Genomic DNA, 23580 nt, shown 5'->3' with positions numbered 1-23580 from the left:
CGAAATCCACTAGTTTCTTACGCCGATTCACCTAACCCTTCTTAGAAGTTCTATAGTCTGCACTGATAAAATCCCATCGTGAATCATATAAGTTGTGTGTGTGTGTGTGTCTTGACCTTTGTCGAACCCCTGAGACTTACTCACCGAACCCCTGGGGTTTAATCGAACCCAGGTTAAGAACCACTGCTCTAGACCGTATTTTGCTAATAGCATTGTGTTGTTTGTTTTGTGCTAAAGGGTTTTGCGAATAATGTGTCGGCTAATTGATCATATCGTCATCTTTTCCTGTTCATGCCAAAAACACATGAGGCAGATGAAGTAGAGTTCATCTGTTTCAATGACCTCGGCATATGAGAAATGTTGTTCTCGGCACTATGCTCAGCTGTCTTTGTTTCCCAAACATGAATTAGGTACCCATAAGAGTTGGGTGGGCTCAAGGACGTCCCACAGACTAGAGCCCGGGATCCGAACTCAAGACTTTTGAGTTAGCAGTTGTAAGCTTTACCATCCGACCACGTCGTCCCCAATGTTGTTTATAAGATACACTTAATTGTCCAGTGAATAAAATAGTCTAAATGCTAAATGAGAGTGTATCACAAATAAGATGGAGTTTTCTTCTGCTATACTTCAGTCTTGTTGCTGGAACTGTGTAGTCCTTAAGCTGTGTTCAACTTCCTCCTTTATATGATTCTAGTGTTGTCCCTGTTACTAACATTTTCTTTTAAATAAGGTCATGTTGTTTCTGTAAGTAATTAAAATATCTAGCTTCTTTTTCTTCTTCGTTCTTAATTTTTAGTGTTGGGAGGGATTGAGCCTTATCTGCCAGAGGGTTTGAACTCGAGACTTTTTTCGAATTTTTCAACCATGACCTTTTTGCCGACTCGACCACGCCTCCAACACAATTAAGGATTACGTGTCAACTGGTTATGCGCCATTGAGGCCATTGACTCCGATTTCAGCCTGCTTTTCTTTTTGGATTTGCTTCCATAGCCTTTGTCCATCCAAGAACAAACTACAAGGCAGCAGTTGTTTGATTTTGGAGTTGTCTCTCCTAGAAGAGTGGAAACGAGCCTCATCTGCCTGAGGGTTTGAACTCGAGAATTTTTCGGTTTAGCAGCCATGAGCTTTACCGACTCGACCACGCCAACCCCTAAATATCTAGCAAATATGAACATATTCACGTGGTACAATTGGTACTAAAATGTTTAGATAATGCCCCTTCTCTGATACTTAAGTACCTTGCGCCAGGTCTATGTCTATTACTAAAGTACCTAGCGCAGTTGTCTCTGTCTATTACTAAAGTACCTAGCGCCGTTGTCTTTGTCTATTACTAAAGTACCTAGCGCCATTGTCTATGTCTATTACTAAAGTACCTAGCGCAGTTGTCTCTGTCTATTACTAAAGTACCTAGCGCCGTTGTCTTTGTCTATTACTAAAGTACCTAGCGCAGTTGTCTCTGTCTATTACTAAAGTACCTAGCGCCGTTGTCTTTGTCTATTACTAAAGTACCTAGCGCCATTGTCTATGTCTATTACTAAAGTACCTAGCGCAGTTGTCTCTGTCTATTACTAAAGTACCTAGCGCCGTTGTCTTTGTCTATTACTAAAGTACCTAGCGCAGTTGTCTCTGTCTATTACTAAAGTACCTAGCGGTTCTCTCTGTCCCCAGGCTGTCCAGGCTCTGGGTACCAGCATCTTTGAAGCTCTGGACTACGGCATCGACCCAGCAGATGAGAGGCAGCTGAGCCACGAGCTGGAGTCCCTGATTGCCACCATGACCAATGCTGACACGTCACTCGAGTCTCAGAACGCTGACGATGAGGGGATAGAGAAGGATGCTGATCTGGACCATAGGTGCTCCATACAGGACGTACTACAGGTAGCTGCGTAGTCTCTGAATAGAATAGATAACTATTGAACATTTAATTTCCTGCTTGCAGTCTATAGATCTATTAGTCAGTTATTAGCCTGCTTGTAGTGAATGTACTTATTGGATTCTCATTCACCTATTTATAAATAGGTACCAGATAGCAATACTAGTTCTAATGTTAGATAGTAACTCTAGTAGTTGCTTTAGCTTCAGAACAGGACTACCATCTATCATAGATCTTAAGTCTCTGTTAATTTGATACTCTAAGCATTTTTCATTCATTAGACCAGTCCATCATCTCCAGGTTTCCATTCATTGGGTTGTGATTTTGCGCAGGGTCTGTCTCCTGAGACCACGTAAATAGCCAGCTGTTTTAAAAGCTTTTAAATGCCGAGCCAATCAATGTGCAGATGGCAGTCCCCCGAGTTATTTGACACTTGAGTTTTAACGATGTTGATTTAAAAAATAGATAGCGTGCAATCAATAAATATTAGCAGTCAGCCGCTAATATAATACACACACACTCTCACTGAACCACACACTCACGCACACACCGATCAATAAGCTGCTTGGTGTAGGCAGACAGGTGAACCTCCATCTATAGCGGGGGGGGGGGGGGGGAGGTTTTATTGACTGACATGACATGTCTTGGCGAGACTCGTCAGAATGTAGAGAAAATGGAAAATCTTAAAAGCTTCTTTAGACATTGTAGGCTTCTATTTTAGAGAATTGTTTTGTTGTTTTTTTTTAGAGATTTGGGCTTCTATTTTAGAGAATTCTTCTTTAGAGATGTAGGCTTCTGTTTTAGAGAATTTTTCTTTAGACATTGTAGGCTTCTATTTTAGAGAATAATTCTATCTTAGCACATCATTCTTCAGACCAGTGGCGTAGCGAGGTCGGGTGTCACCCGGTGCGGTACTTAATGGTGTCACCCCCAGAGGCGTAGCGACCTTCCCGTGGAAAAATTTTCGATTTGCACCGCCCCCTCAAACTTTTGATTTGCACACCCCCCCCCCCCCTTTAAGTTTTTCTCTATATATTTTGCTATTTTTTGCCTTGGTGTCACCCCCCTAAATGGTGTCACCCGGTGCGGTCCGCACCCACCCCCCCTCTCTACGCCTCTGCTTCAGACATGTGGGCTTCTATTTTAGAGAATTATTCTTAAAACATAAGGGCTTCTACCATATCACACCATTCTTTAGACATTGTAGGCTTTGGTCTAAGTTTTCAGTTTTTTACACGTTGAAGGTTTTTATTTTAGCTCATTACCTAATTCTCTTCATATACGACTTATTTCACATAAGCTATAATTTTATGCAAAGCCAAAAATTAGCATTTTTAGAACGCAAGTTATTCAAAAACAACTGCCCTATTGGCATACGCAAAATCTATATGCATAACTTTATAAAGGCAGTTACAAACAGCTCTATTGATATCTGAATTTAAAAACTGTGTAATGATCAGATCTGCAAGCGCCACCTATCCAGCAAACAGGATGCGCAGCACCATTACAAAGCTGTGTGTCGTGCGCTGGCCACTGAAGCTGGGGAGCTCTTCACTTTCCTGGAGAAGATTTCCACCCACAAAGAGGTCAGTCACATGGTCTCAATTCATGTTTCTACATTGTACTCTCTAGTATAGGGAATTAAAAAAGTATTGAAATATAGATTTAAATCCTATCATAAACAAATTTTACTATTTCTTTTCTCATTTTGTGCATGCTTTTTTTTTCATTACATGTATTTTAAAAAGAGTTTCACCATTTAAATGTTAAATAAATTGAACACATTTTTACTTATATAAAAGTAAAGCACATTTTACAAAAAAACACACCACTTAAGCAAAGATATAATTTGGTTTTGACTTGATTTTCATAAAAAAAAACATAATTTACTGTATTTAGATTAGATTATTTTATTACTTTGACCTTAATTAGGTGAGAATATACCATCAGAAATGTTTTTACTTACTTCAGAGACTCACAGAAGATCAAAATGAAGATACCATGAGGCTAGATGAGTTACAGCGAGCTGATTGGGTAAGTGTTTGTTGTGTGGGGAGATTGGGTAAGTGCTTGTTGTGTGGGGAGATTGTGTAAGTGCTTGTTGTGTGGGGAGATTGTGTAAGTGCTTGGTGTGTGGGGGACATTGGGTAAGTGCTTGTGTGGGCAGAGAGGTTGACCGCTTGAAGTGTTGTTTATTATCCAGGCACAGTGTGAGGTCTACAGCCAAATTAGCAAAATTTCAAAGTAATGGAACCAAGAACCTATCCAATATGTTTATTTACTAGACACCATGTGTATAAGGTTTATTGTCTGATTTCAAATGTAAACGACCCAGTCCTTTAATCTTGGCTATTTATATGGAGGGATTGTGTGGCCAGCACAATGGCAGACTGGGATTATTTCCCCTTGGACCTCATCAATTGCCCATCAAGATCGTTGAAGAGAGGCCCCAACTATTCAATGATAGACCTAAAGAATTACATGAATGGGGAGTGTGGGGGAGGGAGAACCTGAATATTTTATTGGAAAAGTTTTAATTTGAAAAGCAAACAAACAAAGAAGGAATAAAAATACTGTACAAAGTTGAAAAACAAAATAAAATTGTTTCTATGTGTTGATGTAAGGTCTGTAACATAAATTCATTTAACTTCAAGTCTATAGCACATCACTTATTAGTTGAAATGTAAAGGTCAATATTGAACTCTACAGCGCAATGGTAATTAAAGTTTAAAGCATAAATCCCAGTTGCTTGTAAGTCTAAAGCAAGTGGCGTATCTGTCTAGAATGTAGCTAATTACTTGTGTCTTTTCTCAGTCACTAACTGCAGCATGTAGCTAGCTAGTTGTGTCTTCAGCACATGGCTAGTTTGTCTACATCTACAGCACTTGGCTATCCTTCCTGCCGTATCTAAAGAATGAAATTTTTCCCTCTCCCTTAGGCTTGCCTGTGGGTACAGGTCACCAGATCCCTGCGGCAGGGGGTGCGCCTGAAGAAGGTGGAGCACGTCAATCTACAGCCCCTGGAGTACGAGCTCACCCCATTTGAGATGTTGCTTGAGGACATACGGTCTCGCAGATACACCCTCAATAAAATTACGGTGAGCTGGCGTACGACTTTCACCTGTATGTTCTAGGGCAGATTTAGGGCATTTAAAAAAAAATGATTTTGTTGCCTGATCTAAAAAAAAAAGAGTTATAAATATTTTGGTTCCATGGTCCAGTTTAACTTACATTCATTTAAAGCTTTATCTAGTTATAATAGGCTTAAAGGGTGTCATTGCATCCTAGTAAAACAAAAGTGGAGTTACTCTTTCAAACCTGGTGGTACATAAGGCAGATGCAGTAGAATTCACGTGTTTCTGTGACCACAGCATATGAAGGGATAGTGTGGTCAGCTGCCTTTCCTAATGTGGGTCAGGTACCTGGACACCCTACGATCTCAAACCCAGGCAGGACCTAAACTCTGAAAGGCTGTTGTTATCATGTCACAGCTCAATGTGAAAGTTTTTTCGAGTCATAATGATCCTACAGTTTATATTTTTCTAGATGTACTACTTAGTAGTACAACATGAAATTTCTAGTTTGTCCTATTCATCCTCTATTAAGGCTGTGTCTAGTTCAGTTAGTCTCAGGTTAAAAACTGTAACAATGAATTGAACTCTAACCCCACAGACAAACAATGGTGAGCTGCATCTAGTTCAGTTAGTCTCAGGTTAAAAACTGTAACAATGAATTGAACTCTAACCCCACAGACAAACAATGGTGAGCTGCATCTAGTTCAGTTAGTCTCAGGTTAAAAACTGTAACAATGAATTGAACTCTAACCCCACAGACAAACAATGGTGAGCTGCCACACAAGGTGAAGAATGATGCTCATGCCTTCATACTGGACTTCATCAGGTCAAGGCCACCTTTGAAAAAGGTCAGTTTGGCTGTGTGGGTGGTTGGCTGGTCAATTTGACCATGTCATTAGACTGGTCAGTTTGACCATGTCATTAGACTTGTCAGTTTGACCATGTCATTAGACTTGTCAGTTTGACCATGTCATTAGACTGGTCAGTTTGACAATGTCATTAGACTGGTCAGTTTGACCATGTCATTAGACTGGTCAGTTTGACCATGTCATTAGACTGGTCAGTTTGACTGTGCTTGTCAGTTATACATTCCACAACGTGTTTTTTTCCCCCATGCTATTTTCTCTTGGTCAACCATTTGTATTAGCTGACTTAATAGGGCCATAGTGTAAGTGGTCAGTGTGTGCCAGCTAGTCCAGTTGGACCAATGACCTCTACCACAGTTCTCTTTACTTGTGTTGGTAACATTCCTGATGCATGCAGTCAGTGAAATACCATCCAGTGTAGAAGTGAAATAGAATCAATTTTTTTTTACTGCTAACTTGATATATTGGAGGCACGACATTGTGTCAAGATTAATGTGTTATTTTCTTAGTTGTAAAGGAATATTTAGATTCATTGGTGTACAGAATTCTCATTTATTTTCTATTTGGAGTGTAAATTAACTGGGTGATTGTCAGCCATTGAAGACAAGTGATCATTAGCATTTATATGTGAATTTGTGGGGTGTGTTGATTGTTTACTAGATATCTATTAGGAGTGTCAGTATAAGTCTCTTTATAGGTAGGGTTTTTTTAATTAGTGTGTGGTGTTTGGTTTGTTTGAAGTGTTGGGTTTTTAAGTTTTATGCAATTTGTTGTGGAAAGTTTAGGTTAAGTTGTTAAAGAATAGTGTTAAGCTTTTATGGCTTGGTTATGGTTTAGTGTTATGTTTAAAATTAGATAACACTGTTACGAGTTGGGCTTAGGTGTAGTGGCAGGCTTAAGATTTGTTAGGCAAAAATCAGGTGCCTGATTTGTGATACCCATTGTAGACATATTGTTTTCAATGTTGGCATGTCAGCTGATAGATTTTAGAGCACACTCAATGAACCTGTGTTTTAGAGCACTCTGTACACATCTGTTGTTTATGGCACACTTAAAACAAACATGTTTTAGAGCACATATAACACATCTGTGTTTTAGAGCACACCCATGTTTTAGAGCACACATAACACATTTGTGTTTTAGAGCACACTTAACACACCTGTGTTTTAGATCATAGGTATGACTTTAGCCCATGAGGTGTGTCTTTAGTCCATGAAGTGTGTCTTTAGCCCATGAAGTGTGTCTTTAGCCCATGAAGTGTGTCTTTAGCCCATGAGGTGTTTCTTTAGCCCATGAGGTGTGTCCTTTAGCCCATGATTTGTGTCTTTAGCTCTTATGGTTTAAGCTGAGTGAGTTGCTTACATACTACATAGGTTCTCTGGTTAAAAACTTGATATTAATCACCGAATCTGACACACATGATTTATAATAACGACGTTGGCCTTGCCATGAAACCATGATTTATTTGCTCCTTGTTTTAGGTTTGTTGTTGTTGTCGTTTATCTCCTCGTTTGTTAAAATTAACATTCCCAACAAGCTAATACATTTCTTATCCTATTCATCACAAATGTAAATCCAAATGTTCACTGCTAGGAGCTATTTCAACTAATGATGCTAGTGTTATATTGCTGTCGATACCATCACTTACATTGTTGTAGTCAATAACGACCTAATGAACTTGCTCAATAACAATTGTTTTTGTTTTTTATTATTTGAAAAACGGTAGTGTAAATTATTCATTTAACCAGCACAATATTAGGTATTTTGATCAGCAGTATGTCCAGTAGCCCAATGGAATCAGTACATTAAAGTCGTGAGCCGACTTAAAAAATCCAGTTTCTTATCGATTATTTTTTTTTACCCGTTACCCTTTGGCTGTCAGTAAGAGGATTAAGGTCATGTTAAATAATTATTTCAGCAATAACAGTTACAAAAACATAGTCGTTACTTCCCGACTTAGTTATTTGAAATATTAACTCCGAGGTTTATTTCTTTGATTTTTATTGTTGTTTCCCCCTAGATTGTCCCCACCACTAATGCAAAAAGTGCACGGTAGAAAAGTTAAGCCCCGCCACTTTTTGCCAGCTCCAATTTAATACACGCACGCAACCTTGACTATTTCTGATGTCTAGACGCACGCCATAAAAATTAACTCCTCTGGGGTTAGGGTTGGGTTTTAAAAAAAAGTACGTTTCATGTTGTCCTTATTTTTATTCTTTTTATTATTTATTTTTTTGGTGGCGGGAGGGTAGGGGGGGGGATAGCTTTATTTTGGCGGGGCTTATCCGGAAAATATCTGTCTTAACCTTGCGGCAGCAAATATTGTCTAGTTATCTACAAACATCTAGAATAAAACATCTATATGTAAAAATGTTCCAGTTGTATTAAGCATCTGGAGTTCTAGACGGATGTTGAAAAAAAAAGGTTTCCTGTTTATGCAAATGAAGTTTGGCTGCCGTCTGCTTTATATGCGGAGTAGCGTATCCTGTGTTAGATGCGGAGTTGCGTACCTTGGCTGTGAAATCCCAGACTGCTGTGTCGTCATTTGTTACACAGTTCCCCCAGTTTTCTGTTTCTTTGGGTGTGTATGGGGGATGAGGCTTTTGCACAATATAGTCTCATGTCTATTAACTTAACGAGCAATAATATACAAACGTCATTGACTTAGGCATGCATTTGTCATGCGCCGCGGACCCCAAATATTTTTATTAAAACAAGTGTTTGGAGATGGACGTACGGGATTATATCGTTGAGTGTTTGGTACAAAATTTAGCGCAAAGTGAAAATAGATGCAGCTTTTTTCCCAGACTTTTTTTTCTACGAGGTGGTTGGAGGGGTGGGGCAGATTATATTTATTTTCTGTATTTTTTTATTCGGGTGGGGGAGGGGGGGGGGGCGGCTGATAGAAACGCTGATTCTGTAGTAATGTCTGAATGTGTGAAAATATTGGGTGGGAATGTCTGAATGTGTGAAAATATTGGGTGGGAATGTCTGAATGTGTGAAATTATTGGGTGGAATTGTCTAAATGTGTGAAAATATTGGGTGGGAATGTCTGAATGTGTGAAAATATTGGGTGGGAATGTCTGAATGTGTGAAATTATTGGGTGGAATTGTCTAAATGTTTGAAAATATTGGGTGGAATTGTCTGAATGTGTGAAAATATTGGGTGGGATTGTCTGAATGTGAAATTACTGGGTGGGATTGTCTAAAAGTGTGAAAATACTGGGTGGGGTTACCCCTTGCTATACTACACACACTAATAGCACATTCCGTAGTGCTTCATCACCCTTGTGACGTCATCTGCGATTTTCGGGGTAGAAGTGGAGTAATTACCGTTGGGTATTAATTAGCGCCAAGCAATTAATTACTCAGTGTGTAGCGCGTGCCCAAGCCGTCGTGTGGGCCGTGTTGTTCTCTTGTCTGGTCTGTTGACCACAACATGGCGGACCCCAGCACGCCCACCATCTTTGTGGCCCAGGTCATTCTCGGCTTGGAGAGGAAAGGACTTTTGCGCCGGGATGCGGGCGTTTTCCTTGTGGTAGGTCGTGTGTTAGGTCATGTGAAGGTTGTAGGTCAAGTGGTTTTTTTTGTGTGTTTTACGTCATGTGTAGGTTAGTTTGTTAGCTCGTGTGTAGGGTCTATGTAGGTTGTGTGTTATATCATATTTAGGTTGCGTTAGGTCATGTGTATGTTGTGTGTTAGGTCATGTGTAGGTTTTGTTAGGTCATGTGTAGGTCGCGTGTGTTATTTCATGTGTAGGTTGTGTGTGTTAGGTAATATGTTGGTTATGTGTGTTAGGTCATGTGTTAGGTCATGTGTATGTCGCGTGTGAGGTCCTGTTAGGTCAGTGTGAAAACTTGGGGTGAGCCAGGTAGAATACCGAGCCGATTAATTACATTGCGCAAGACAGTAGGAGCAGAAATCATTCAGACACCTTTGGTGGAGGGGGTGGAAGGGCGTGTTCTAAATGTCACACGCCATAAAGTGACGAAAATAATTTCAGGTCACCCCAGGTTTTTGTTTTATCCCGTTTTTCATCAATCCTTTCATCAACCTTGTCTTTTATCAATTCTTTCATCAACCTTGTCTTTTATCAATCCTGTCTATCATCCACACTTCCATCAACCCTGTCAACCATCCACACTTTCATCAACCCTGTCTATCATCCACACTTTCATCAGTCCTGTCTATCATCCACACTTTCATCAATGCTATCATCAATCCCGTGCGTATATTTTTGTAACCATTTTGTCGACCACTGACAATAATTGGTGTATCCAAACATTTCTTTAGACCAGGGTAGTGTTATAAAACCTTGACCAGGGTGGTAAAGTCAGGCTTATTTTTGGAAAGGTGAAGGAGACCCCCCCCCCTCCCTCTTACTTCTTATTCTCCCAACCCAATTAGATTTGTCACTAATTATATTGGGGTGGGGGGATAAAAATATGGGAGTGAGGGATTTTTTTAAAAAAAAGATTTGTCACGTGGAGGGGGGGGGGTATTATTTTTTTGCCGCATACTAAAGCCTCCATTATTTCAAAACGAGTTACTGGTTGGACTATGGTCGCAGAAGCCGACAGTGAAATCTAATTCTGGCAGCTTTTTTTTTGTGAAGAATCCAAGCTCTTTAGCTTTAACATTCTAATATGTTCTGTCATTCGTTATAGCATAATCATAAGGCGAAATTTTTGTTTTGCACTCCATTACCAAACTGAGTATAATTTTTTTTTAATTATTATTATTATATGCGCCATTTTGTTTTGACCCTATAACTAGCACCGGTCCTAATGAGAGTTTATTTTCGTCAACAATCAGCTATTATTGTACTTTGATCATTATTACAAGCGCCATCTTTGGAATCTGTTGTTGTGGCGCTATAATTAGCATCAGTAGACGGCAGTCAGTTCTAAATATAGGACAGCCGTATCGATTTGTCTTAGGCCAGACTTAAGGAAGGGCTCGGTGCGTCGTCTGCTTCCAGAAGAGTTATGTCCCTGCACATCTTTATTTTTCCCGTAGGAGGCTGGTCGGGTCTTGGCCTCAGAATTTTGGGTGGCTCCAAAAATTTCTTACGATATTATTTTTTTTTTTCTGTTCCCATCTTAAGTCTTACTGCTTTATTTGAGGAATTATTATCTTATTAATAACGTGAGTTATTGGCGGTGAGAATCGTGATTTGTGTTGTATTTTTAGGCAGTGAATTTTAAGTTTGACACTGCTGGTTGTGATGTTGTAGAAATACGTTGTTGTCGGAGTGCTTTGTGTGTGTACAAAGGAAGTGTTAGAAATCTGTGGTGGTGATAGCAGGTACAGGCAGCCTGCAGTGATAGTGTTAGGAAACACAATGTGGATATGACAGTAGATCTAGTACTTTGTGCAACCATGGACATCAAATTTAAGTTCGAACTCTGCACTGTGTTAATTAAAAGGATAGTTGTCTCAGTTAATGTCTGGTTATACTGTGTGCTAAGAAAGACAAATTATATTTCGTTTAGTATAAGGTCAAGGAAAAAAATCAGATGTTGTTACCAGCTAGATCTAGAGTCTAGTATTTTTATTGTCAAATGTGCTATGTAGATTAGTGTTCTCTAGTGCGAGACTTGACAAATTAAATGTTTGTGAATGAATGAATATATATATATATATATATATATATATATATATATATATATATATATATATATATATATATATATATATATATATATATAAACATAAGCATTTTCAGAAGTAGTCAAACCCAGTGTTTACTTTTCTGTAATAAAAATGTCATTGAGTTTTGATATGGTAGGTGAGGGGGTAGACTTATTACATCAAATTTTTTTCATAGTGACAGTTCTCATATTTAAGTATGTGGTATTGGCAGTGTTATCACTGATAGTTTTATGGTTGGCAAAGTCAGGTGTTGTTTTGTATATGGCATCCAACTTAATTTAGCCTAATAACCGAGACTTTGATACTTGCCTCTTTAAATATAAGTGCACTGTGCAAGCTTATGAAATTTTTTTTAAATGTTGTCAATGATAGAAAGATATATAGTTCCAACATAATCATGAACGAAACGTCAATGTGGGGTATCATGTTATGTATATGATAAATGTTGAAATATCATGTTTTGTGTATGATAAATATCGAAATAACTTTCTTTCTCAGGTTGATGAGCGCAAGTTGAACCCTAAACCCCCATCTCCACCTGACCCCTATGAAAACCTGCTCAAGGAGATTAGGGCAAGGCCTAAGCTAAAGCCTGTCAAAGGTGGAAAGTTGTTAGGTGAGTTGTGATAGTCACTTTTGTATGTGGGGTCATTTTCATGATGTCTTTTATCAACCCTGTCTATCATCCACATTTTCATTTATTATGATATTGTGCCAGTTTCATTGGTTACTTTTGTATGTAAAGGTCATTCTCATTGGGCAGTATATTAAGCCAGTTTCATTGGTTACTTTTGTATGTAAAGGTCATTCTCATTGGGCAGTATATTGTGCCAGTTTCATTGGTTACTTTTTGTATTTAAGGTCATTTTCATTGGGCAGTATATTAAGCCAGTTTCATTGGTTACTTTTGTATGTGGGGCTACTGCTATTGGTCATTAGACTGAACCAGTTTCAATGGATACTTTAATTTACTGGATCATTCTTATTGGCTCCCTTAGTTTATATATTATTGGTCATTTTAACTACACATTCATCATTTTAGTTTATATATTTAACTGCACAGTCTAGAACATAAATTGTCTTAATTATGAGGTGTATTATAGAACTAGGCCTAATTACTCCTCTTGCATGTGCCACAGTTGAAACCAGTGGCTCCATTCTCAACGATGACCTGGAACACCCAGTCAAGCGTGTCATCAAACCAGATCTAAACCTCTTGAAGGATAACAGTTTTGAGGTATGGGGGAACGTTTGGGCTTTTGATACTTCATGAGGCATGTCTTATATAAGGGGGGCCGTTTGGGCTTTTGATAGCTCATGAGGCATGTCTTATATAAGGGGGGCCGTTCGGGCTTTTGATATTTCATGAGGCATGTCTTATATAAGGGGGGCCGTTTGGGCTTTTGATATTTCATGAGGCATGTCTTATATAAGGGGGGCCGTTTGGGCTTTTGATACTTCATGAGGCATGTCTTATATAAGGGGGGCCGTTTGGGCTTTTGATATTTCATGAGGCATGTCTTATATAAGGGGGGCCGTTTGGGCTTTTGATACTTCATGAGGCATGTCTTATATAAGGGGGGCCGTTTGGGCTTTTGATAGCTCATGAGGCATGTCTTATATAAGGGGGGCCGTTTGGGCTTTTGATACTTCATGAGGCATGTCTTATATAAGGGGGGCCGTTTGGGCTTTTGATATTTCATGAGGCATGTCTTATATAAGGGGGGCCGTTTGGGCTTTTGATACTTCATGAGGCATGTCTTATATAAGGGGGGCCGTTTGGGCTTTTGATAGCTCATGAGGCATGTCTTATATAAGGGGGGCCGTTTGGGCTTTTGATACTTCATGAGGCATGTCTTATATAAGGGGGGCCGTTTGGGCTTTTGATAGCTCATGAGGCATGTCTTATACAAGGGCTGTAAAGATATCTTTTATTGCGACATGGTGATTCGTTGAAGGGGGGGAGGGGGGGTCCTAGAGACCCTTAGAGATAGTTGTTAAGACAGGTGGCATTTAAATGTCTAACACATTGTTGTTGTTTTTTTATGAAGATAGGGGTGGGGTTGGAGGGGATGGCATTTATGACCAGTGATATAAAACTATACCATTTGCACTGTTTATGTTCAGCTGAGTTTATGGGGGGGGGGGGGGGGGGGGGGGTGGAATAATAAATAGATAGAATAAATAAAGCTTACAATAAATAAGCTTACAGGACAGAACACATTGATGGTTGTTTTGACTGACAGCTTATGGAGGGTTTTTAAATTATTATTATCACTTTAGTGGTTGGGGGGGGGGGGGGGGGCGCAAGCTAATCGGCTTTAATCAGAGTTAATTGGACTCACTGACCCAGTGATATTGTACAGGTTGTAAACATGATTTATTTACTGGGCTTTATCAAACAGCCTAATTACTTAGCTCAGCCTAATTACTTAGCTCAGCCTAATTACTTAGCTCAGCCTAATTACTTAGTTCAGCCTAACTACTTAGCATTAACTTGTAAAAGAAATTGTTTACAATTTTTTTAATTGGGCTATTTCTAACAGCCTAAAAACTTAGCATTAACGTTTATAAGAAATTGGTTACAATTTTTTTATATGGCTTTATCAAACAGCCTAAAAGCTTAGCATTAACTTATAGAAGAAATTGCTTACAATTTTGACACTGAATGCAAACACTTTCAGGAATCTTCCGATGATGATGAGAGCAGCCGTTGTTCATTGACTGGATCCCTGCCCCAGCTGTCACCCACCATGACACCTCCCATCTCTTGGCAAAGAGCAGGTAACTATCATGTGACGTCAACTTTGGTGTGTGACAGAGTGGCCTAGCTGTAGAGAGATCGACTTCTAACCCGAAAGCAGTGTTCCCTCTAAGCTGCGCGGCTGCGCGGCCGCGCAGTACTTTCAAATGTGCCGCGCAGACATTTTCTGACCCCGCGCACAGATTATCAAAACGTCGGGCGAGCCTGATTCACTAAAAAAATGTGGCCAGTGGTTTGAATTAAGCGACAATTTTAGTACCTGTTTTGTTAAACGAACAGTCTTTGTGTTTTGGGGCATAAACCACAGCTATCATTGACTGGGGGGGGGGGGGAGTGACCTCGGTTGTCATACCACAGGTCTAGTTAATGACTTCACTCTAAATTGAGTGGGGCGGGTTCCGATGTGATGTCTGGGTGACCCTCCCTATGCTTGATTTAATGGTTTACTGACCGTAGCGGAAAGGTAGCGGCTACTAGCTGACCATGCAAGGTTTTATTTTCTATTGTCACTGCCCTCCCCCATCTCCCAACCCCACCCACCTCCTTGATACTATGACGGTTTGCCCAAGTCAGATGCAAAATCTACTTTACTAAAGGTGGATGTGTTTTTACACTGTTTGGTTTAAGGATTTATATACTGTATATCCAATTCTTGGGATTATTACGTGCACCTGGATCGAACTGTTTCAGTGATAACAAACTGGTTTGGTAAATAAGGAATAAAAGTTTACTACCCTGTGCTATTTGAAAATGTTGAATAGAAAATGTGTGTAACAAGCAGTACAACAATGTGGCACAAAAAAAAGCGATAGATTCGTTTAAACTGGAATGGCTCAAAGTTAAAGTAACAACCGATACGCCAGATCAAAGAATGTTTCGGTTGAATTAGAAAGCATCTATGAATATTCAGATGAGATTGGACTGAAGTGTAAGTTCTGTGCTGCTACTACTTGTAACAAAACCAACAAGAGCAACGAATTGGTCACAGGGAAGCTCTGGGAATCATGGGCGCTTGACTACTGAAAACGTCATCTATTGTCTCGTGTTTACGTAGGAAATGTTGCGATTTCGTACAACCGCTCACATGGAACTGACCTTAAACGTCTGCTGGTTGAAACTTACACAGAGTGAGGAAAACTAATTGAGCAAAACGAGCGCCAGCGGTCAAGCGAGAATCAAGTTCGAATCCTAACGGATAATGTTCTTCTTACCATAAGGATGAACGCCTCCATGCTGTCGGTACAACTGATTCATAACCACATGGGGAAGTATGTTTCTATACCAGACAGTTGGCGTAGTAAGAAATACGCCTTTGAGTTTGTTCAAGTAATCAACGATGTTGTAAAGAACACACTGACAGAACTTCGAGCAGCATCATTCCACACGCTTATAGTTGATGAAAGTACTGGCATAACAGAACATAAAATGCTAATCCTTTATTTTAAATTTCGTCCAGTCAATTCTGTATTCTACTAAACCGTTTTTAGTGGAATAACTCAGCATACTGTAAGTGATGCCTTAGCTCTGGAGACAGCCGTAACACAGCACTACACTGAACATTAAAACCAAGAAAAGTGTGAGTTAAACGAAAGAATCGACACAAGGCAAACCACACAGTACATACAATCAGTCTGCGACCATTTAAATGTTAGGTTTCCAGGAGATGAACTGCAGTTTTGGTCATCTTTTTTTATTCTACAGGTTTAAAAAAATGTGCATTTGAGTTTGGCGTCAAAGATATCAAAGAACTATGCGTAAAGTACAAAGACGGGTTATGTACAACAAATGATCAGTTAATTACCACCCAATACAACGACTTCAAATTTCGATAAAGTGAAAAACTCAAATCTGTTTCTGTAAATTATATAACTGAATATGCAAGATTTGTCAAAACAAAGAACAAAATTTAGCTCACTGGCAAAGTTAAGTGACATTATTGTACCAAGCATGCAGTGCTGATTACGAACAAGGTTTTAGGCTTATTAACATAATAAAAGTGCAAGTACGAAATAGACTTGAAGCCACACATTTGGAGAATCTAATGCAAATTAAATTATATCTAAATGCTGGAGAGGATGTAGATTTAAACAAAGCATATAAGGTGTGGAAGCAATGCAAGGTTAGAAGCGAGAAATTGCAATAAATGCCCCTGAATGGTTAGCTAATATTTGTTTTTAAGTCAGCTTTATTAAATGTTGCATATGTTAAACTATTGTGTTTGTATTACCGTTATGGTATTAGCATTATTACCATATGACTGTCTTACTTTAACATAGTAAGTCGACCATATAACTTGTTGTCTGAGTATAACTCTGAAAGTTTTTATTAGTTTTTTATTTTTATTTTGATGGTATTCGTATCTCCATTTAATTGCACACGTTTCATTAGTCACACACATTATACTATTAATTTATCAAAATGCATGCCTTCATTATTATGCTTAATTGCAAGACTAAAAATACATATTAACTTGCCCAAGTCATTTTTAGCACCGCGCACACAACATATTTTTTGCACACACACTCTTGGTCCTTAGAGGGAACATTGCCCGAAAGTCTCGAGTTCGAATCCGGGTTCAAGTCAGTAGAGCTTCCTCGAGTCCACCTAGTTCTGATGGGTACCTAACTCATGTTAGGGAAAGTGAAGTTGGCTGGAAATAGTGCAAACCATAGTATCCCTTCATATGCTGAGGTATCAGAAACAGGTGAACTCTACTTCACTTACCTCATAGACCATCAGGTTTGAAAGGGAACTTGATTTACTTTACTACTTTGATCTATGAAATAGTTGTCTTTTTTCACTTTCTCTCGAGTGCTTCTTACTCTGCTTGCTATGTTATTATTAAGCAGTGGATTGGTTTTTTGTTTGGTTTTTTTTGTTTAATTTTTTTTTTTTTAAAAGCTAGTATTAAATGTTATATGACTATTTTTTAATTTGGCAGTTACCAAGGATGTGCTGCTGAGGGACTCAAGCAATGCTCGCCCCAACAGACTTCAGAGGAGGCACACAATCATGGTGTGCGAGTCGGCCCTGGAAGGAAAGGTATCCCTGCAAGAGCTACCTCCCCTCGAGGAGGAGGAGGAGCCGTCGCCAGTCCGAGAGAGCCATTTCTCTCACGATTTTTCTTTGCATGGCCAACTAACTAGAACTTGTGTGTCAGAGCATGACCTGACCTCCCAGCGGAATTCCCGTAAGTCTTCCTTAGAGCACAGGCGGTCGTTGACCTCTCTGCCCACTGGACTCAGCGTCATACCTGAGGATGTCGGGCCAGAGTCCCCGCCTAAACAACTCCCCTCCAGGAAGAAGTCTTGGAGTCAAGAGCATGCTCCTCCCCCAAACCCATCGCCCCCTTGTAAAGGACGTGCGCGCTCCGCCATGGGCAGACAAATCTCTCACTCTCCGCTTATTTCTAGTGCATGTTTGACATCAACGAGCATGTCCGTGCCTGTTTTTAACCCTCACCCTATCCGACAAGACAAGTCGCAGTCTGCGTTGGACGTGGGCGCGTCCAGCCAGTCGCCGCACTACAGCCCTATGGCCAACCAATCAAAAGTAAGCCAAGCAGCCAGGTGGAGACAACCCCGGGCCAGGGAAGATCGACTGGCTAGTAAAAAACAGGTTAACCCTATCCCGGATGAAATAGCCCAGCCGATCCCTGAAACGGAGGAGGATGTTTTATACCGTCGGCTTTCCCTGGATAGCCAAGCCAGTATCTACACAACGCCTAAAGGTGTGCTGACTCGACCAACCAGATCCTCGTTGGACGAAGAAAGGATATCCAGGTGGAGGACGCTGCAAGAGGAGGAACTGTCCTCCAGGAAAAGCAACTCCACACAGAAACAATCCACAGACTCGGAAGACGCGCTGCAGCTCAGGCTGAAGGCGGAGGAAGCCAGGCTTGACAGGTGGCGCACCCTGGAACAACCCGGTTGGAGCCGGGAAAAGACAAAACTCAGAATGGATGTAGGTGAGCCCGAGCCGGCAAATAAGAAAGAAACTCCGAGCACGCAATCTCTGAAAAAAATACCAGTCCTTCACGATCCAAAGAAACACAGCAACATCACCCTCCCTGTAAGTAGAGATTTTTCTTTTTGTCTGAACTGACTGTTCAAAACTTTGTCTTGACAGTATTTATTGGCTACAGCTCTCTTATCTTGTCACTTAATAGATTGTAGTCTTGAAGACCAGAATCAATAGAAACCTTTCTTATCAGCAAAGTCATACAAAGCTGAGAATTTTTTATCTCTTTTAATCTGACTTTCATTACAAAGCAATAGTATTGAACCATTAGTCATCAAGTTTTAGAAAAATAGAAGGCAAAAATGTTTACATTTTTTAAAATTAACTATTTACATTACATAGATGTACAACCCTACTGTGTCCTCTTCTTTCTCTCCACCATTTGTTTTAATTGACTAAAACAGCTGTTGCATATCTTTTTATTTCTGTTTTTTTTTTACATGTTTTATTTACATATCGATTTTTACTAGAAATCCTAAGTGGTACCACCAATTATCTCTTCTTTTTTTTTTTTTTAAATTTGGAAATTCATTGGTTTACATTGTTTATGACAGCTATTGGAATACAAGTTCCTTTTTTCTTTTAATGCCTGATGATTGCGCATAGTGTTGTGAATAATTTTTAAATTTGGTCATTCAATACTGTTTTTTGTTTTTTTCTAATGACTAATGTTTGTGCATGGTTTTGATCTCACACCTTAGTTCTTATGGTTGTCTTACTTTCTAGTGGACTTCTAACAGGCTTTTTATAAAAATCGAGTTCAGTTTTTAAAAAAACATACAAGTTTGCATTCTATTGGTCTAAAACTAGATAAAATTAAATTGGTTTATTGTTGGTTAATAGTTAAAAGATCTCATGAGCAACTTTAAATGTGATACAATGCTGATTAAAACCTAATTCTATCTCATAAAATGGTTTTAGGTATATAAAAGATTTGTACCCTACTTAATCGAATGTAAAATTGTAAGAAACATCACTTTCCAACCATCCTCTCCCCCTTCTTGTGTAGGTTATATGAAATCTGTGTCATCATGGAAGTAAATTGTTTTTTTAAAGATATTCTTGTACCAGCATATATAGAAACTATTTATGGCCGACGAAGTATGTATTCGCTACTACTTGTGATGACATTTTTAGGTTCCCTTACACTTTACCCAATACATAAATAACTAAATATTTATTCCTTACAATTCCTTGCTGTAGAAAACTGTTTACCCTCTGTATTATTTGTTTTTAGTTGTGTTTTCACCTTTTAGCTTATATTCATCTTTTAGACTAGCCTACTTCATCAAATAGGTGTGCAGCGTATTTGTTTTTTTTCTCCTATTCTGAGAATTTTTTTTTAAAATTACAATTTCACATTGAAAGTGTGTTGGCAACTGCTGATTATTTTACATTTAAACAGTTGTGTTATGGATGTTGGGTAATCCCAGTGTAGTTCACTTGATCATGAGTTAATTTTCCTTGGTTTCCAGAAAGATTGGCAGAACCCTGTAGAGTGCTTGAGTCTGACTTTGGAAGAAGTGACCCATATAAGGGAGGTTTTAACAAAAGCAGAACTGGAATCTCTCATCTCTCATCCAGAATTGTACCAACAAGTCTCTAAAAATAAAGTAGGTCAAGGTTGCTGGAGTTACAAAAATTGTCAGTGGAGTCAATAAAAAACTGTGATCAGGATGCTAAGGAAAAAAAATTTAAATTATCCTCACTAGTTATATATTACTAGTTTGTTACAGACTTGAGGAAGAAATAATGTGAAGAGATTTACTTGAACTGTTAAAAAAAACTGCAATTTAGTAATTAGTAAATTTAGTAAATGAACAATCAGTATTAATAGTAAAGTTTAGAATTATTGAGAATTAAACTGGCCAGTTACTTGTCTTGTTGATTGTTTTTTTTTTAAATTGAGGAGTGCATTTATAAAGTTTTCTTTTTCCTTCCAGTTGTGTTTTACGTGCAAGACAAGTCGGTTTACATTGTTTGGTGAATGGGGGACGAAATGTAAACTTTGTAAAAGGACTGTCTGTTCCAAGTGTGTGAGAAAGGTAGCCGGATGTTTTTTTTCTCTTTCTTTTGTCTTGCCAAGTCCAAGCTAACACTCAGCATGTTTGAGAGACACCTCCTGTACTTATGTGACAATGTTGGCCCAGTTAAGCTTGTGACTAGACTTAAAACCTTTCTCTTTGCTTAACTCCCACACATACTTCCCACCTGTTTCAACCTGCTGTTTACATCACACTGTGCACACAGTGAATTGTTGTGTTTATTTGTATATCTACACACAAAAAACCCATTCACATATACCACCTGCTTCAAACATATACTGTACACAAAGTGAATTGTTTTATTTATTTGTATTTTGTATAACTATAACAACTACCATCCACATTTACAATATTTTTCAATGGTGTGACAACATGTACATCACATTGTTAAGAAAATGAATAGTTTATACATCTTAATAAATATTTATCTTTGATTGTTTTGTGCAGATGAATATTCCAACAGATCACTTCAGAAACATACCTGTATATACACTAAGCCCAGCTCCACTTTCTCTAGAAACTGAAGAGTTTATTCAGAACATGATCAGGTAGGTCATGACCATGTTGATGTTTCCTAGCTCAGAACAGGCATGAGAATCTTCACTTCATCCAATTGCACAGATGTGATTGTTTCTCAAAGTTATTGTAATCCTTTTAGCATATTTGTATTGATACCATTGGTTTTTTTACTATAGAGAAGTAAGTGGTGGAAAATAGTGAAAATAAACTGGGAAAACCTTTTTTTTTGAGTGCTTAAACCAACACATTAACCTTTAGGGTTAGCTATAGGGTTGAAGTAGCTATATGAATAAATGAGTACGGCTAACTGATGAGTACCTAAAAAACTATTTGTTTTACGAAAGATTTGTTTTTCCCATCAACCACTTATTGGTTTAATAATTACATTTAACAAAAAAAAATGTATTTTTTTAAAAAAAGGAAAAAAATTGGTTGACAAAATATTTTTACTTGTATAAAAACTATATATGTAGTTCCAAAATAAATGTAAAAAATAAAAATTTTCAAATGTAGTTCAATAAACATTTACAATTGTTAATTGGCTCGTTATTCTTGTGTTCCAGAAATCCTCCACCCTGCTCAGTTCCGCCAACAAGGGATACCAGCCCAAGCAGAAAACACATCATTCCCTCCTTGGACGACCATCACAGCCAGGATCCCAAATCTGAAACCTGCCTAGCCCAGTTTGATGTGACAAACATTCGAACAATTGAAAGGTCCCAGTCTGTGCTCGTACCTGGCCACAAATCGACCAAAACCACAATGAAAGGCCCCCTGATGGCCATCTGCTGTGACTGTAAGGGTATGGTGACAGAGATCATCAGGGCGTCGAGATCGTCTCTGGCCAAGTTGTCTGCATCACATACCTCTGCGGGAAACTGCAAGCCCAAGTCAGGCCTCTAAACCACATTCCATACCTGGAACACATCACACATACAACCAGCATACATACTAGTAGTACTTCTCGCCTATGCTGGTTTGTTTTCAATGGATTTGTCTCCAGTAATCAATTTAACTAATGGTAAATACATGGTTACACCTGAACTATGAGCAACTAAATTGTTTGTGAAACGACCTGTCATCTAAATTTCATCAAGTGGACTCCACACAGTGGCGACGCATCTCATACTTCCCGCATTGTGTCTGATCCTCAAAACAACGCACTATATAAGTATATAAACCATTCCTTCACATCTGAAATGACATACAAAGTCTGAACATTCCTTCTCCACGTCTGAACCTCACAATGACAAACAATAAACGTACCTCCCCACAAGGGAGTATAAATTCCACGTACACATCCTAAGTACATCACAGAAATCATGTTGTAAATGTTCCATTCTTTCAATTATTTTAATCAAGGGAGACAACTGTCTTTTACAGTGTAGTTTATTTTTAACTAGCTCAACTGTAAAGTGTAATGGGATGTGAGCAACTCCTGTTTGAAGGTTTTAATCATCGATTCCAATTTAACACTGCATCATTTGTGCATAATTGAGTGATTGCCTCGAGCAATTATATGTGAAATGAAAAAGTAGAATACTCGAAGGTATTAATGTTAGTATTATGCCATCAGGACCAATATTTTAATGTTTTCGTATTTTATCTCATTAGTATCAGCAATAATTTGTTCCGATTTTTATTTCTACTTCCAGATTTCTATTCCTATATAACTTATTTTGAGCACGGGTGATATGCATTTATCTAGAGAAACTGAAATTATTTTTAACATTTATCATGTTGTGAATAATTTATACATGACCAGCTAGTGAATAATGAGTGAAAAAAGGAATGAATGTTTGACATTCCAACTACAAGCATTCTTTTACATCAGACCATCTGTATATTTTAAATGAGGTATGATCAATTCATTTTGATGTTACCTTTTCCTTAACTGAGATTTGTATTGATATATGCCATCTAATTCTAATGTGCTACATTACAGTGAAAATGTGCTACCTCCCTGTGGTATTACTACGTAATGTACTATGTAAAGTAATTTATAAACTCCTAGTGTTACTACACAAAGTATAAGTAATTTAATAGGATATACAGATGGTCACCTTGATATTTTACCTTCCCCCCCCCCTTTCCTAGTTAAGTATTGTACAGATGTTTCATACTGTTGTTTCCATTCCAATATGTAGTCTTTGTGGCTGTTAACTAACAGGGCTGTTGAGTTCAATCTGTTGCATGTGTAAGTCTTTAGTACTTGTGTGCTGTTTCGTGTAGGTTTTGGTATTTAAATAAGCAAGTAAATTTATTTTAATTTTTTTAGAAATGAAGAATTAAATGTCTAATTTTGCATGGATATATATCTATAAGTATGTGTGGATTGTATATCATTCACATGCAGCCATGTTTTTTTTTAATTTGAAGTAATTTGGTAAATGTTAGATGAAACATCTCTTACTAGATTTAACTTGGTTTTAATTTGCTTGCTACTCTCCAGCTGTGTGTGGGTGCCATGTGTACAAGTTGTCCATGAAAATATTTTGTTGAGCATTGTTTGTACCAGTTGGTTGTGTCCTGTGCCTTGATGGGCACCAACCTATCGCTATCTACCTGGCTGTACTTCAGTGAAGTAGATGGTTAGAATTTGTTGTGTAATTAGTTGTTGACTAATTGTAATAAAGATCATGTAGCCCAAACTGGTGTTTGACTTGTTTTATGGTTTATATAACTGGCATGGTGGAAAATAAATATGTGGACGGCTTTCTCTGCAACCAAAGAATGACAAAACCTGAGAATTGCTAAAGTCTGA

The 23580-nt window shown here is 38.5% G+C and overlaps 1 protein-coding gene across 1 annotated transcript in view; it reads left to right on the top strand.

The window, feature by feature from the left end:
- Positions 1 to 23467, top strand: part of LOC131946632 (protein spire homolog 1) — a 40210-nt gene extending 16743 nt beyond the window's left edge. Inside the window, exons 3-15 of the mRNA XM_059307568.1 lie at positions 1669 to 1878; positions 3334 to 3459; positions 3845 to 3907; positions 4812 to 4970; positions 5705 to 5794; positions 11967 to 12084; positions 12608 to 12705; positions 14153 to 14252; positions 17174 to 18303; positions 19728 to 19865; positions 20196 to 20297; positions 20745 to 20845; positions 21380 to 23467. Of these exons, the coding sequence (XP_059163551.1) occupies positions 1669 to 1878; positions 3334 to 3459; positions 3845 to 3907; positions 4812 to 4970; positions 5705 to 5794; positions 11967 to 12084; positions 12608 to 12705; positions 14153 to 14252; positions 17174 to 18303; positions 19728 to 19865; positions 20196 to 20297; positions 20745 to 20845; positions 21380 to 21719 (2775 nt within the window). The 3' untranslated portion in view covers positions 21720 to 23467. The remainder of the gene's footprint in view (positions 1 to 1668; positions 1879 to 3333; positions 3460 to 3844; positions 3908 to 4811; positions 4971 to 5704; positions 5795 to 11966; positions 12085 to 12607; positions 12706 to 14152; positions 14253 to 17173; positions 18304 to 19727; positions 19866 to 20195; positions 20298 to 20744; positions 20846 to 21379) is intronic.
- Positions 23468 to 23580: the final 113 nt, after the last annotated feature.

Source organism: Physella acuta, unplaced genomic scaffold (assembly GCF_028476545.2).
Source record: "Physella acuta isolate Inbredline_101_S28 unplaced genomic scaffold, ASM2847654v3 ptg000566l, whole genome shotgun sequence".
Classification (NCBI taxonomy): Eukaryota; Metazoa; Mollusca; class Gastropoda; family Physidae; genus Physella; species Physella acuta.
The sequence above is the reverse complement of the archived record's forward strand: the minus strand, read 5'-3'. Positions and strand labels throughout refer to the sequence as shown.